This window comes from Eleginops maclovinus, chromosome 6, assembly GCF_036324505.1.
Source record: "Eleginops maclovinus isolate JMC-PN-2008 ecotype Puerto Natales chromosome 6, JC_Emac_rtc_rv5, whole genome shotgun sequence".
Classification (NCBI taxonomy): Eukaryota; Metazoa; Chordata; class Actinopteri; order Perciformes; family Eleginopidae; genus Eleginops; species Eleginops maclovinus.
In genome coordinates, this window is record NC_086354.1 from 12039875 (window position 1) to 12056120 (window position 16246).

The following is a 16246-nucleotide window of genomic DNA, read 5'->3' on the forward strand; positions in this document are numbered from 1 at the left end:
AGATGGGGGGTTGTTTTTTTCTACATTTGTGTAACATAGTGGTGACTATTACAGATATTAGAAAATATTATATCAACAGCCAATATTGCAGTTTCTGTATAGTTTTTAACAATACGTGTCCACCTCGTTAAACCAGGGAACAAGTTTACTTTAGAATTTGATCATGACATACTCTGTGTGATAGATCTGGCTGGTCCTTATTATACATCCATGGACTGGACGAAGGGAAATCCTTGTTGCAAACATATAGTCGCTGAGAGATGACGTCAGTCAAACGCCACAGTTGAAGAACCGCCTAAGATATTGTGAATACTTGAACAGTTTTCTAAAAACAACATAATAGAGTCAAGCAACGACACTAACAACAGCCATGTCTGTGGATTATGCTGCTGGGCTCTCGCCATACGCAGACAAAGGTGTTTGCGGACTTCCTGAGGTAAAAAATAATGACCATGAGCTAACGATGGGTTGTGTTTGTAGCTAATAGCTAATCCACTGCTAGCAAGTTAGTAGAAGAGGACGCTGTTTTAGGTTCAGTTCAATTAAACATAATAGAAAATACATCAAAAAAATTGCTGAGATTGCTACATTGTGAGAATGTTTCTTTATTAGAGTTGTATAATATTACCATGTTAAAGTATGTTTTGCTTGAGGGTTAATTGTGTGAAAAGGCAATCCTAGACAATACCACTTACCCCCGTGTTAGAAACTAACATTACTGTATGAAAAAGCATCCCTCATCAACCCCTTCTTCAGTACTCTTGATATTTAGGTACTGTTACACAAATATTATGATATATTGTGGCAGTGTCTGCTGACTGTTTTTGAACCAGATGTTTCCTGTTCTGTTGCAGATGTTTGATAGTCCTGAGCAGCTCAAGGCGAATGTGGAGACCCTCGCTCAGCTGATTAAAGACTCTCAGTACCTGGTAGTCCACTCTGGAGCAGGGATCAGCACCTCAACAGGCATCCCTGACTTCAGGTGAAGCACAAACACACTCATTAAAGCTTCTGTCACCCTTTCCCCTCAAACACATACTTATTGTCTCTCTCACTATGGTAACAGTGACATCACACAAGTGATTTTTTTTTTGTAAAAGCTTTAATCAACTTGTTACAGGAACGGTTTTAACCACCAGCATAATCTTGTTTATGTGGGCCCATCCACAATAGTGTCTGCAGGCCATACAGTCTGTGAATTGTGACCTTATATATTATTTGTACATTAACCTTCAATATTGTTTTTTTTTGTGACTGAATTAGTTTGTTACTAGTTTTCTACATTTCAGGATGATATAATATAGGTTTAAGCGCCTGCTCTTGTCTTGTAGTACCACTGTATGAGCAGATGAGGGCAGTGCTTGTTTATTATTTGTTATATTCAGCTCTTTGTAAACAATAACACACATTTAAATAAATCCCAGCTCAAATTGTGCTCTTCCATTACAGTGCAAGAATTTCCATCGACACTACTCTAAAATCAAAAATATTTTGCATAAAGACCAAACATTTTACATTTTACTCATGAATCAAGTTCATTCAGGTGGAAATGTTCTAGAAAGAATTCATATGCACAACTGGAGGATTTCACCGTAGAGACCTGACTTATTAAGATTTGTTTAGTCTGCCTGTCCGTCAGCTGGAAATGACCTTGGAAGGCAATATCATTAAAGCCAAGGTCTCTATGTACACATAGGGCCCACTATCACAAATTATATTCCCACCGCTGACACACACACACATTTTCTCGATCAAGTGAGAAATTGAGCCCCTCAGTTCCATGCATTATTGACGACACCAAAATGTGTGTATATATATCACTGCTTCACAGATCCTATGGCTTTCATGTCCTGCAGCATCTCCTCATGAGGATAAGAGCATAATACATGGCATACATCTCCTTCCGTAAATGTAACTCCGCCTTTGAACTAGTCTTGGCTTAGGGAGTGTTGAGAGCTGAGGCTGTTCTGCATCTGTGTTTGATGAGTTATGAGTTTTATAAAGATACATCCTGTACTATGTAACATCGAAACTGTTCGGGTGTTAGACAGCAGCAGTACTGTTGCATTTATTCATCATTCAGACTCTCGTAGCTGATTGGTGGGTTAAAGTACGATGAATCCGACAGCAGATTTGATACATTTTAACAGTGTTTGTATTTAACATTATTTTTGTCAAATTAGACTGTTTTTATTTTTATAAAATGCTCATAAGGATTTTTTTGTTGAATGTATTTCTTGTATATATATATGATCTTTATTATTTGTTTTAGGAAAATCTTTAAACATTGTTTTTTTTTCGGTCTGTCATACAGCTCTGGAAAAAATTAAGAGACCACTGCAAATTTTTCTTAAATCTGAATTTCTACATGTATGGAAACCATTCCATTCCAGCCTCTGTTGAATTCAAACACAGAAAAATGTTGTCAGTAGTTCATAGAATAAAATAAAGAAATGTTCATTTTACTCAAACACATACCTATAAATAGTAAAACTAGAGAAACGGATAATGTTGCAGTGTTGTCTTAATTTTTTCCAGAGCTTTATTTCCACTGGTCTCGGACATGCAGCATGTGGCAGCCATTTTCTCAGTTTCGTGCACAAGATTTGCAGTATAAATCTTCCTATCAGACTCCTAACAGTCACTTCAGTCCTGAAAGTAAACCCACACACCAACTGGAGACATGTAGTGCCTGCAGTCCACCCACTTTATTACCGCCTGTCAAATCCTGATTAGAACTGCCGTCAGTCATTACTTCAATAATATTTTCTCTTGCAGAGGTCCAAAGGGTGTGTGGACATTAGAGCAAAATGGTGAGTCACCTCACTTTGAAACCACCTTCGAGGATGCCCGGCCCAGCTTGACTCACATGGCCCTGCTTGGACTTCAGAGGGCCGGCTACCTCAAGTATCTAATCAGCCAGAATGTGGACGGCCTACATGTTCGATCAGGCTTCCCCAGGTAATTTTGTTCTGCAGCATGACGTTTACACATAAAGCATTCAACACACTGACCAGTTAGCGATACATTATCTCACAGATAATTCACAAAGCCTCTAGTAGCACTCAAAGCAGCAAATAAAAACCCCTCTCTTGTTGGCAGAATTTTCTGTTTTGTCTCACCGAAAGTCAAAATCCATAAATACCCAGTTTAGTTAATAAAATAAAGATGCATTTATCAATTCTGAGATGCTAGAACCATCACATGTTTGGCTTTTATTTGTTTTGGAAAATGGTGATTACTCTATTCACCAAATATTTTTTGATACATTTCCTGTTGAAAAGTCATTGCAGCAACGCATCACATATGTTGTCACACAGAAGACACAGAGCAACATTTGCGCTTTTTGTTTGTATCCTGATGAATTCCTAAATGGAAATATCTGGCTCTTTAGCTGTGAGAACATTATAGTTCCGGGCCTTAAAATCAAAACAACAAGCTAAAAGTAACTAATGAGCAGCGTACAGGGAGGCTGCAGAGTCAGGGGGATAATTCTCTGCGTCACAGCATACCTGCAGAAGAAATAACCAAAACATAGTTAAAAATGTTGTCCGTGTGCTCATACATATTACATTTGAGGTCTGGTTAGATTAGATCCCTGTGCTGTGCAGAATGATCTGGAGTTGTAGCAGAGTGAGTTGAGAGGGGAGGAATAAATTACATGTGGACGTGAGGTACTTATTTAGAGGAAATGCAATGCATCAGAAAATGCATCAAAATTCCTCTACGTTAATTGGCCACATTAGAGTAACTTTTAGTTTTCTTCAGTTTGTTTGTCAGTAAGTTGTGTGAGCTAACCATATTGTTTCACACCATTTTGTTAAATGTTGGAGTTGACTCATTGTTTATTTTATAATACGAAGCTGCTGCTTTGTGATAACAGCTGTAACAGCGACAGATCTTTAAACACTGCTCAACTTACTTCAAATAAATGCTCAGTATGATAGAAAGTCTTTGATCTGACTGCGGCTCATCCAAACACGTTGGACTCACCCAGGGCCAAGAATCCAATCTTCACATTCAACACATAACCCCGGCCTTAACTTTATTGGAATTCTTGCTTTCCCTGGAAGCCATTTCTTCCTCTTTCTTCTATCAGTCAGGCCGAGGCCGGACAGCAAAATGCTATTTCTCTGAGGAAAACATTGAGGCAGCTAACAAACTGGGAAAGTAAACTGGTTGGCACTGTGGAAGGAAGACATTTGGAAAGTAGAAATGAACATATCACTGAGGGATTCTGAAAAAGTTGTGTTAACAAGCCCTGATAATAACTTATGAATTTCATCTGTGTGATTTTTTTGGTTTTGTGTTTGATTTTTCTTTCTCTGGCAGGGATAGGCTATCAGAGCTCCATGGAAACATGTTTGTGGAGGAGTGTGAGAAGTGTGGCAGGTATGTGCACACACAAAAATACACACACACCAACACACACCCACACACACACACACACACACACACACACACACACACACACACACACACACACACACACACACACACACACACACACACATACATATCAAGCACATGCTTTGAAATCATTTCACTCCAGTCACCTGCTCAGTCTTCAGATATCCTTCAAATGAGTTACCTTTGCGGTGAAGCCAAGAGGGTGGCACAAGGCAGCAGCTCAGTGCTCCGCCGTAATGTGGGTTCCCGTGTTGTTAATCTCTTATTTTTAGGCAAGTCAATTGTATCTGGATATAGTGATGTTCTTTTTTTGTTTCAATGTGGTGGAAATGACTGATGCAACACCAAGTGCTGGTGCTTACTGAAACAAATACTCACCCAATTTTATGTTTTCATGTTTTTTAGCCTTTTATTTTAAACGGTAACTGTACTGAAGCTGAACAACAAAGTAACCTATAGAAGTCTTGGTTTTCCAGGCAGTATGTCAGAGAAAAAGTGATAGGTGTGATGGGACTGAAGCCAACGGGACGTTACTGTGATGTGGTTCGATCCAGAGGACTCAGAGCCTGCAGGTAACACGTAGTTTCAGTGCATTTTGAAATATTAAACAATGATCCTTTCTTTAGTATGACTGTGTATTCTTCTTTACTAGAGGAAAGCTGATAAGCACTATACTGGACTGGGAGGATGCTCTTCCGGAAAGAGACCTGAACAAAGCAGAAGATGCCAGCAGGTGAGTAAGCAGAGGAAATTGCAGCAATTTGTGCTCAGTCGTTTCCTTATTACTGTATATTTTTGAGTATTCTGTTTTTTTGAATAAGGGTCACGATGATCCAATTACAGACCACACAGACGCCTCTCTATCCTGATTTCCTTTGACATCCCTGTTCCATTGTCTACAAAATAGTACAAGTCACAGATCAAATGTGTCCTGTTAACTTAAAAGTGTGACGTAATACGTGGGAAATTCCTTTAGCTTTCTGTGTGGCTTTACTGTCAAGTGTCCTGACATGCAAATTATTCACAGTCTGCTCAAAGGGGATCGTTCAGATGTGTTGAACTGAGGCTATATGAAGTCCTTATTCATACTCGGTATACAGTGGCTTGCAAAAGTATTCACCCCCCATTTTTCATGTTTTGTTGCCTCCCAACCTGGAAGTAAAATTGATTGCTTGAAGTTTTGCATCATTTCATTTACAGAACAAGCCTACAACTTTGAAGATGTGGTTTTTTTTTTTATTGTGAAGCAAACAACAAAAAGGACAAAATAACAGAAAACCTCAGCGTGCATAACTATTCACCCCCCTGATGTCAGTACTTTGTAGAGCCACCTTTTGTGGAAATTAAAGCTGCAAGTCGCTTTTGATAAGTCTCTATGAGCTTGCCACATCTTGCCACTGGGATTTTTACCCATTCCTCACGGCAAAACTTCTCCAGCTCCTTGATGTTGGATGGTTTCTGCTTGTGAACAGCAGTCTTCAATTCAAACCAGAGATTCTCAATTGGATTGAGGTCTGGGCTTTGACTAGGCCATTCCAACACATTTAAATTCTTCCGGTTAAACCATTCGAGTGTTGATTTAGCGGTATGCTTCGGGTCATTGTCCTGCTGGAAGGTGAACCTCCGTCCCAGTCTCAAGTCACAGGCAGACTGAAACAGGTTTTGCTCTAGAATATCCCTGTATTTAGCACCATCCATCTTTCCCTCGACTCGGACCAGTTTCCCAGTCCTTGGTGCTGAAAAACATCCCCACAGCATGATGCTGCCACCACCATGTTTCACTGTGGGGATGGTGTTCTTGGGGTGATGGGATGTGTTGGGTTTCCATCAGACATAGCGTTTCTCTTGGTGGCCGAAAAAGTTACATTTTAGTCTCATCTGACCAGAGCACCTTCCGCCATACATTTAGGGAGTCGGCCACATGCCTTTTGGCAAACTCAAAACGTGCCTTCTTATTTTTAACACTAAGTAATGTTTTAATTCTGGCCACTACGGCTTATTGTGGTCCTATGCACAGACACTCCAGTCTCTGCTGTGGAACTCTGCAGCTCCTTCAGGGTTACCTTTGGTCTCTCTGTTGCCTCTCTGATTAATTCCCTCCTTGCCCGGTCTGTGAGTTTTGGTCGGCGGCCCTTTCTTGGCAGGTTTGTTGTGGATTGTGAAGATTATGGATTTGATGGTGCTCCTGGGGATCATCAAAGATGTGGATATGTTTTTATAACCCAACCCTGACTTGTATTCCTCAATAGCTTTGTCCCTGACTTGTTTGGAGAGCTCCTTGGTCTTGATGGTGTGATGCCTCTCGCTTAGTGGTGTTGCAGCCTATGGGGCCTTTCAGAAAAGGTGTGTTTATACTGACAGATCATGTGACGCTTAAATTGCACACAGGTGGACTTCATTTCACTAATTATGTGGCTTCTGAAGGTAATTGGTTGTACTAGAACGTGTTAGGGGCTTCATAGCAAAGGGGGTGAATACATATGCAGATCCCAATGTTCAGTTTTTTATTTAAAGAAAATCTATTTTGTGCCGATCCATCACATACAATTCAGATTAAAAAACATTTAAATTACAGGTTGTAATGTAACAACATAGATAAAAAGCCAAGGGGGATGAATACTTTTGCAAGGCACTGTATTTCCTACAGCAGATGATGGTTGGCATTTCCCCAGTTTGAAGACGCAGACAGGAGTTAGTGCAGAAAGCTAAGCGATGTACTATTGTGGAGCAAACTATAAGTGATCAACCTGAAAAAGGCTAAAATAATCAATCAGTTTTTTTACTGTTGTACCTTGCTGTCAAAAAGATATATACTCTATTTTTTCCACACAAACAAACCAATAGAGGCAGCGATAGATCAGCTACCCTCATGTCCTGCGAGATTATTGTTCTGTTTCTGTTAATGAGTCTGGATTTGGCATTTGTACCTACTTCAGTGTCGTGTCATAGAAGGGCCGTCCAATGACCAGGTAAAGGGTTGAAAGGGTATCAAAAATAGCGCACACTCAATCTGAAGTGCTTTAATAACAATTTGATGCAGCCGCCATCCACAGCAGTACATTGCTTTTTTCGTTCTCGGTATTCTTTTCTGTTTCTCTGAAATGGGGGCTTGGTCACCACCATCTACTGAAGAAGACACACTGATGGATAAGTACTTTATAAGACCCAACTTTAAAACATATTAACTCCCTTTTTAATGGTATAATTTCCCTCCTGTTTGTCAATGTTTCCATTCAATCCTTCAGACTTAAAAAGCTTTTATCGTGTGTCTGCTTAACAGCACTATGAAATAAATGTTTGTTTCACCTTGGTGTGATCAGAGACCCATAAAGAGATGCATAATTATTACTGCTGTGTTAATGCTCCAAACAGTTGACATATTGGAAATGGTTTTGTCAGATGCGTGTTACTGAAAGCTGCAGTTTGTATTCAGGTTTCAAGGTTTCAAGGTTTTATTGGTCATATGCACAGCATATACAACGTATATGTTGGCAATGAAAATCTTATATCCCATGCTCCTCCAACAACTCAACATACATAGTGCAAATAAGATAAATAAAATAGTGCAAAAAGAGAGAAGAATATTTACAATAACAACAATAAAGATGTAAAATATATACATATGTAGAATAAACTGAAAGTATTTAATATACTGTACAGTAATTTAAATACTGAACACTGTTGTATGAGGAGGTATAGACAGATGCATATATTACGTATAAAAAGATATTTATGGCATAATATAAAGATATTTGTACTATAAAGAGATGTGAGTAGACTTTCACAGAGCTCAGGAGTTCAACAGTCTTATAGCCTGTGGTATAAAACTGTCTCTGAGTCTGGTGGTCTTGGTCCGGATGCTGCAGTACTGTCTGCCAGACGGCAGCAGACAGAACAGATCGTTGCTGGGGTGATGGGGGTCCTTTAATGTCCTACCGGCCTTCTTCCTACACCGCTGGGTGTAGAGGTCCTCCATGGATGTCAGCTCCGTCCTGATGATGTGCTGAGCAGTTTTCACCACCCTTTGTGCACGTTTGCTTCTTTTTCTCTGAAAATCAACTACCGGGCAATCTGTACAATCATTTGAAAACACTTTATGTTGCTGTTCTGGAAGCATTTACAGCTTCCTCGAAAACCAGCCGGATAAAACAATATTTCCTCCTGTTTCAAGAAAAAAATAAAATAAAGATTATTTGCCCATTTGTGCTGATATTCTTATCCACCCAGACATGGCAGCTTGAAATGTGTGTTAAAAAAATATTGACAACAACATTCTTATATTGATGGTTATTTTTGATACTTGGATTGTATTCTACAACAACTAGGATACATATCAGGATTAGAGTGGTCTTGAGAATCAGGCAAATTCATGTATATCCTTTGGGAATTATTTTATTAATTGTTATTCGCAGATCCAAAGAGGCATGTTCGTTTGGGAAAAAGATCTGGGGAATACCTTCAGAACAGACCTTTTTTGAACACGCTTCTGGGTTTATTCCAATATGGCCAGGACACCTTTCTTTCTTTTTGCTTGGAGCTTTGACTAAAATATAATGATGTTATGCATGACAATACGTACACATGTGTACTCAATAACAAACATTTCTTCCAGCATTTGAAACTCGGCTTATCCCTCAACATAACCATAATCCCCACTTTATAACAGGCAGATAAAATGAAACTGTGTGAACAGGGTGTGTGACATGTTTCTCTTCTGTCTGCAGACGAGCAGACCTGGCTCTGACGCTTGGCACCTCCCTGCAGATCAAACCCAGCGGAGACCTTCCACTCATCACAAAACGCAAAGGAGGGAAACTGGTCATTGTCAACCTGCAGCGCACAAAACATGTGAGTCTCCATCACCTCTGTTACATAAATATGAAAAACGGCACAAATGAAAGCAAAAATCATGGTTTCGAATATCTGCCCCTGTGCCTTGTCCTGCTTCTTCAAGCTAGCTATTTCACCGTCATCATTTTCTGTCTTGTAGCACAAGCAGGCGCATCTGCTCATCCACAACTACGTAGACGAGGTCATGAAACAGCTGATGGAGCTGCTGGGCCTGGACATCCCAAAGTGGGAGGGTCCGACAATCTGCGAAAGCTCCGGAGAACCCTCTGAGTCCACCGGAGACGTCAAACCACCACGTGCAGTTACAGCAAAGAGAAAGTTGAAAAAGGACCTGATAAAGGAGGGGAGGAAAAGAGACACAACACCACTGACAGACGATGGGAGTGTTAAAGAGGAGGCGGTCCCGGTAAAGAGGGAGAGAGCAGACTCTCCAGGGCAGATAAGTGAAACGAAATAGCCTCAGTTATTTTTCTTCACAACACAAACAGTCCACAAATAAACTCTACAACCAAGGAGGCTCGGATTGATCCAATTCAGAGGACAGAGGTTCTTTTCATTTTACACCCTCTGCAACAAAGACTTCTCTTGTACTCTAGTTTTTTTTAATCCCATTTTTTATACACTCCCCCCACCCTTACTGCTATGACAAACAGAAATGTGAAACTGACTCCTTAGCTGAAAGCTCAAAAGTTGACCTCCTTATGGAGCAAATGTAGGTAGGAGATTGTGTCTAAGGTAACAAGATGGCTTTATATGAGGAAATATGGAATATAATGTTGAATATCACAGTAATGATATTACTTGCGATCAATAGACAGCTATTTTAGTTTCCTCGGTTCCACATTCCTACTGCTTTCAGTTTATGGCTAAAATACAACAACGAGTATTGTTGCTGGACACAAAAGGCACCAGCAACAAAGAAAGACATTTACATTTGAAAGTGCAAGAAATACTCCCTTTCTTACTTTTGAAATTCCTGAGTCCAATACTGCAGTACTTCCTGATGCATTTATTGCACAAGGGGACACCACAACGACAATAACAAAACATGACGTTGACATTTTGAGTGTTTTCTTTTTCCTTTTTTGTCAAACAACATGCCCACAAAAGTAAACTTAGTATTACAGTATGCGATGTTAATGTTTCCTCCTGCTATCGTAAGACACGGTGGGGTGAATTTCTTTGCATATAATTCCACATCAGACTTTACTTGGAGCACCGACCTTTAACAAACAAGACTCTGACTTTGAGATTGGGAACACAGTTCTAAATAAAGTCTTTCATGAGGTGTGTAAGGTTGTTGCACATTCTAATTAAAAGCTCTATTTAAAACCATGCACTTCAGATCTTTTCCCTACAGATCTGTCCTTTAAAGACACCTTGATACTTCTCTAAACGTCTATCTCATGGTCTGATTAACTGGTAGCCTCATAGACTTAAAGTGAGGTTAAACCCAACAATAACCATAGCATTTTTATCCCTCAGTGCTTCTTTCATGGTACAGAGGAGTTCACCTTCTCTGAGAGTGTTTATGTCTGTTAAATGAAGCCCCTGCTGCTGCTGCTCCCTGGCTGCAAATTGACCATTATCACTCTGTGTGTTTCTAGGAAATAGTTTTATCTCGGGAACAAGGCATTATACTCTGACTCTCCCATTTTCTTTCTATTAAAACCTATCTTTTCACACTCAACACAATAAGCTGCTGGTTCAACCCTTTGTGTATATGTGCTGTATGTTGTGTTCTGGGAAATTAAATGGACTATTTGCAGTTGTAAACCAATGTTTTAAAGGAAATTCCTCTGGCGTGCGTTGGTTCATTTGAGATAATGAGGGTTTGCTATTCAACCCAATCATCATCAGAGGTACACATCTATACACTTGGGTAGTTATACGATTCCGTTACTGCATTGTGACGGGACACGATAATCAAACACACTGTCACCTCAACGCCCCTATCAATGGGAAGAAGATCAGACATCCTCCTGTTTTCTCAACTCAAATACCCCCCAAAGAAAAGCTTCATTTTCATCATTCATATCAGATGCTATGACAGTACAATAGGCCACAGGTGTTTGTAGATGATTACTGCAGTAATCATGTGGCTGCATGTCTGGTGCTGAATATGCGTCATTCCATTAAGGCACTTTGTCTCACTAGATGTAAAAGCGAAAGATATAACCGCCAGCTGGAGTCCAATTACACAGTCCTTATTACCGCCCTTATCTTTTGGCTCTATCTGTACATTAAGTTGCTTTGTGTCAGCTTCATCATACTATACAGATAGAAGATAGAGTCAGAGGATGAAACCCTCTTTATTGTCACATACATGCACACAGCAGAGCACACACAGTGAAATTGGTCCTCTGCATTTAAACCATCCTAGTACTTGGAGCAGTGGGCAGCTACCGTGCAGCGCCCGGGGAGCAATGGGGAGGGGGGATTGGAGGTGTCCAGTGCCTTGCTCAAGGGCACCACAGCAGGGCCTAGGAGGTGAACTGGGACCTCTCCAAGCAGCAGTCCACTTTCCATATTTCAAGTCTGTTCGGGGACTTGAACTGGTCGGGGACTTTAACCGGCAACCCTACGATTCCCAGTCCAAGCTACTGACTGAGCCACTGCTGGACAATATATAGTTTAGACTATACATGTCTAAACCTGGGCTTTTATAATATTGCAATCCTAGGATTGATCTACTTCACAGTTAGTTGGTTGTGTAGCTGAGAACTGATCAGCTCGGCCGGACTTACTGTGATGCTTGTACGAAGCTGGAAAATGGCAAAAGGACACACGTCAAAATCTTGCTAAAATGGAATGTCTTTTTATGTTTTCTTTCACAAAATAGCGCGCCTATCCATACTACTACGTTACCGGTAATAGAAATGATGATTTGAATGAAGACATCTCTATGCGTGTCAGCCAGTCTGAACTTACGACTTTTACAAAGCGTTCATCAAACCTGTGGCATGCATATACAGTGGGGCAAAAAAGTATTTAGTCAGCCACCAATTGTGCAAGTTCTCCCATTTAAAAAGATGAGAGAGGCCTGTCATTTTTATCATAGGTATACCTCAACTATGAGAGACAGAATGAGAAAAAAAATCCAGGAAATCACATTGTAGGATTTTTAAAGAATTTATTTTCAAATGATTGTGGAAAATAAGTATTTGGTCAATAACAAAAGTTCATCTCAATACTTTGTTATATACCCTTTGTTGGCAATGACAGAGGTCAAACGTTTTCTGTAAGTCTTCACAAGGTTTCCACACACTGTTGCTGGTATTTTGGCCCATTCCTCCATGCAGATCTCCTCTAAAGCAGTGATGTTTTGGGGCTGTCGCTGGGCAACACGGACTTTCAACTCCCTCCAAAGATTTTCTATGGGGTTGAGATCTGGAGACTGGCTAGGCCACTCCAGGACCTTGAAATGCTTCTTACGAAGCCACTCCTTCGTTGCCCTGGCGGTGTGTTTGGGATCATTGTCATGCTGAAAGACCCAGCCACGCTTCATCTTCAGTGCCCTTGCTGATGGAAGGAGGTTTTCACTCAAAATCTCACGATACATGGCCCCATTCATTCTTTCCTTTACACGGATCAGTCGTCCTGGTCCCTTTGCAGAAAAACAGCCCCAAAGCATGATGTTTCCACCCCCATGCTTCACAGTAGGTATGGTGTTCTTTGGATGCAACTCTGCATTCTTTCTCCTCCAAACACGACGAGTTGAGTTTTTACCAAAAACTTCTATTTTGGTTTCAACTGACCATATGACATTCTCCCAATCCTCTTCTGGATCATCCAAATGCCCTCTAGCAAACTTCAGACGTGCCTGGACATGTACTGGCTTAAGCAGGGGGACACGTCTGGAAGTGCAGGATTTAAGTCCCTGGCGGCGTAGTGTGTTACTGATGGTAGCCTCTGTTACTTTGGTCCCAGCTCTCTGCAGGTCATTGACTAGGTCCCCCCGTGTGGTTCTGGGATTTTTGCTCACCGTTCTTGTGATCATTTTGACCCCACGGGGTGAGATCTTGCGTGGAGCCCCAGATCGAGGGAGATTAGCAGTGGTCTTGTATGTCTTCCATTTTCTAATAATTGCTCCCACAGTTGATTTCTTCACACCAAGCTGCTTACCTATTGCAGATTCAGTTTTCCCAGCCTGGTGCAGGTCTACAATTTTGTCTCTGGTCTCCTTTGACAGCTCTTTGGTCTTGGCCATAGTGGAGTTTGGAGTATGACTGTTTGAGGTTGTGGACAGGTGTCTTTTATACTGATAACGAGTTCAAAAAGGTGCCATTAATACAGGTAACGAGTGGAGGATAGAGGAGCCTCTTAAAGAAGAAGTTACAGGTCTGTGAGAGCCAGAAATCTTGCTTGTTTGTAGGTGACCGAATACTTATTTTACCGAGGAATTTACCAATTAATTCATTAAAAATCCTACAATGTGATTTCCTGGATTTTTTTTTCTCATTCTGTCTCTCATAGTTGAGGTATGCCTATGATAAAAATGACAGGCCTCTCTCATCTTTTTAAATGGGAGAACTTGCACAATTGGTGGCTGACTAAATACTTTTTTGCCCCACTGTATAATTGGGCTTTGACTTCATGGCAGCTTTTACATTCATGTCGTATATACAGTAAATGGGCGCATGGACTAAATCTGAAACCTAAAAAGCAGCGGAACAAGCACATCCCAATGGCACTAATGTGCTGTAATATATTAGTTTTTCTTCCTCAGTTTGATACAAATTATTTTTTACCAGCAACTGTAATTGAAATATCAGTGTTACAGCAGTACTACACAGAAAAGCCGGTCTGAATGTGCGTAACATCACAGTGGACAGGCTCCTGTCAGATGATTACCCGAAACTGAAGGTGTGAGGTGGCAGAATTGGTGTTAAAAACATGGATCTATTTAGGCTTCAGTATTGTTTGGGTTACTTCTTTAACTCTTGGTACACCTTACGCCCATTAATGAAAATTGAGCATGGTTCCGATGCTACAGACTTCTCATTTCAAATGACTGGAAATAAATGATTAAAAGTAATTTAAATATCTGACGGATGCCTGTGCACCTCAAAGCCATGTACTCTAATGAGCTGAACGCAGATTAATGGTGAGGCACCGGACTAAAGAACAGCCTCAAATGACTTTTGAAGTATTCATGTTCACAGGCTCCCTCGTCAGAAATTGGAAACGTTATATAGCACTCAACAGACTCTTCCTTCAGCTTCTAATCCATCTGAACTCACTGCTTCACTCCTAAGCCTGTGATGTAATGGGCACAAGGACTCAGTGACAACAAGCCTGAGGTTGGCACAAAGGGAGTACATAACCCTGCACCAAAGATTTGTATTTTTCCAGAATCAAACACCTCCTCAGTTCAGATTCGAAGTACTAGGTTTGTCGAAAAGCAGGAGCATTTAATTTACCATTTATCATGACCAGGTGGCAGCTTCATGCTTTAAGACCAGTGAGAATAATAGCCAGGGTTAAAGATGTCAGATCCGACTGCTGCAGGATGACTGGGTTGAGTTTATTCTTCTACGTTGCGAGAGACAAAGTATTCAGTGAATCAGGAACCAGAGTGCGGTGTCCTGGAATCTTTATTAAGGCCTGTTGAGTTATTTTAAGATGGTTGTTTTCGGTCTATTAACAACTGCTCCCTGTTCAGTTTATGAACGTCCCTGAGGAAGAAAGTAATCAACTCCCAAGGCTTGGTACTACAAATATGGACCACATTCACTAAATTGGTCCTTAATTTCCCTTGGGGGGCAAACAATTGTATCCTATGCTTTCTGATGAGACGCATACATCGGAAACCAAAGGCATCAAACTCAGCTGATTGATAGATTGAAATTGTTCATAACTAAGACTGATGTTGAATTGGAGAGAGTATAGGAAAAAACATTAGAAAGGAGGTATGAGCCAGCAGTGACATTATGAGGGGGCTCGAGCCCTTATGCTCAGAAACCTGAATTCTAGTTGGCTTGGGTGCAAGACGACAAAACGTTCTTTCCTTGAGCTGTTACCGCTGAGTGGAGCAGAGTGTGCCACGATCTTGTTCTTTGTTTTGATTGAAGACAAATTGAAACTGTCATTGGTCAGTTAAGTTTGGATGGACCATTTTATTGTCATATGAGTCATTTTGGAAAATTGTCTTCTGGACATTTTGGCCTTCTTGAAAGAGGAACAGGACCTCCTCAAGACGACTGTTTAGAGATGCATCACAGATCTTTATGGAGACTTGTCTCTGAATGGAAGCATGTTTTGTTCTTCCAGCTTGTGCTTCCTGCAACAACATGTGCATTTCAATGTGTACACCCAAAATATATAGTTAGTATCAATTATCTGATTACCAAATTCCTTTGCTTGCCCCCCTTTTACAACATCTGATTTGAAACAGACTTTTGGTTCCCATTCCTCCATTGAGTATTTGTGAGAGAATTAACAGTACAGTTAATGAATCGAACTGTTAAATAAATAAACAAAACTGCCACCTTTTACGTCACGACTGCAAGTTGTAGTTTTCATACTAAGGGAGAGTAGCAGTTGAGTCACCATCTCTGTTTCAGTCTTCATTGTGAATGATTGTTATGAGTCATACCTTGACTCGGCATTGGCCTTTCCACTGCAAGAACATCCTCATATTCAGATCGTGTACATTCAGTGATAATATCCAGCACAGCTGATAATTTCCTGCTCAATCCTTATAAGGTTAGTATTGGTTGATTTAAAACTTGTAATTGTGTTTAGCAATCTGGAGTCTTTTGTTAATGCATGAGCTTCAAGTTTTTAAGAGGTGTTTATTAGTGGAACTCATTAAAAAATGACTACTGAAGATGACTAGCTGGGCAATCATGAGCTTTTTAGGTCTACACCTGTAAGATGTCACCTTTTTTCTTTGTGGAGTAGAAACTGTTGTCCAGTGTGAGCAGATGTGTTGTCCATTGTGTAAAGATTGACGGGACAAATTATGAGTCCAATTCAAATG

The 16246-nt window shown here is 40.5% G+C and overlaps 1 protein-coding gene across 1 annotated transcript; it reads left to right on the top strand.

Annotated features, from left to right (window-relative positions):
• The first annotated feature begins 245 nt into the window (after window positions 1-245).
• sirt6 (sirtuin 6) lies at window positions 246-11037 on the top strand. The gene is made up of 8 exons (XM_063886839.1): window positions 246-436; window positions 855-982; window positions 2779-2961; window positions 4333-4392; window positions 4887-4982; window positions 5063-5143; window positions 9135-9258; window positions 9401-11037. The coding sequence occupies exons 1-8, from the start codon at window positions 371-373 to the stop codon at window positions 9716-9718; spliced, it is 1056 nt and encodes a 351-aa protein (XP_063742909.1). The 5' UTR covers window positions 246-370; the 3' UTR covers window positions 9719-11037.
• Window positions 11038-16246: the final 5209 nt, after the last annotated feature.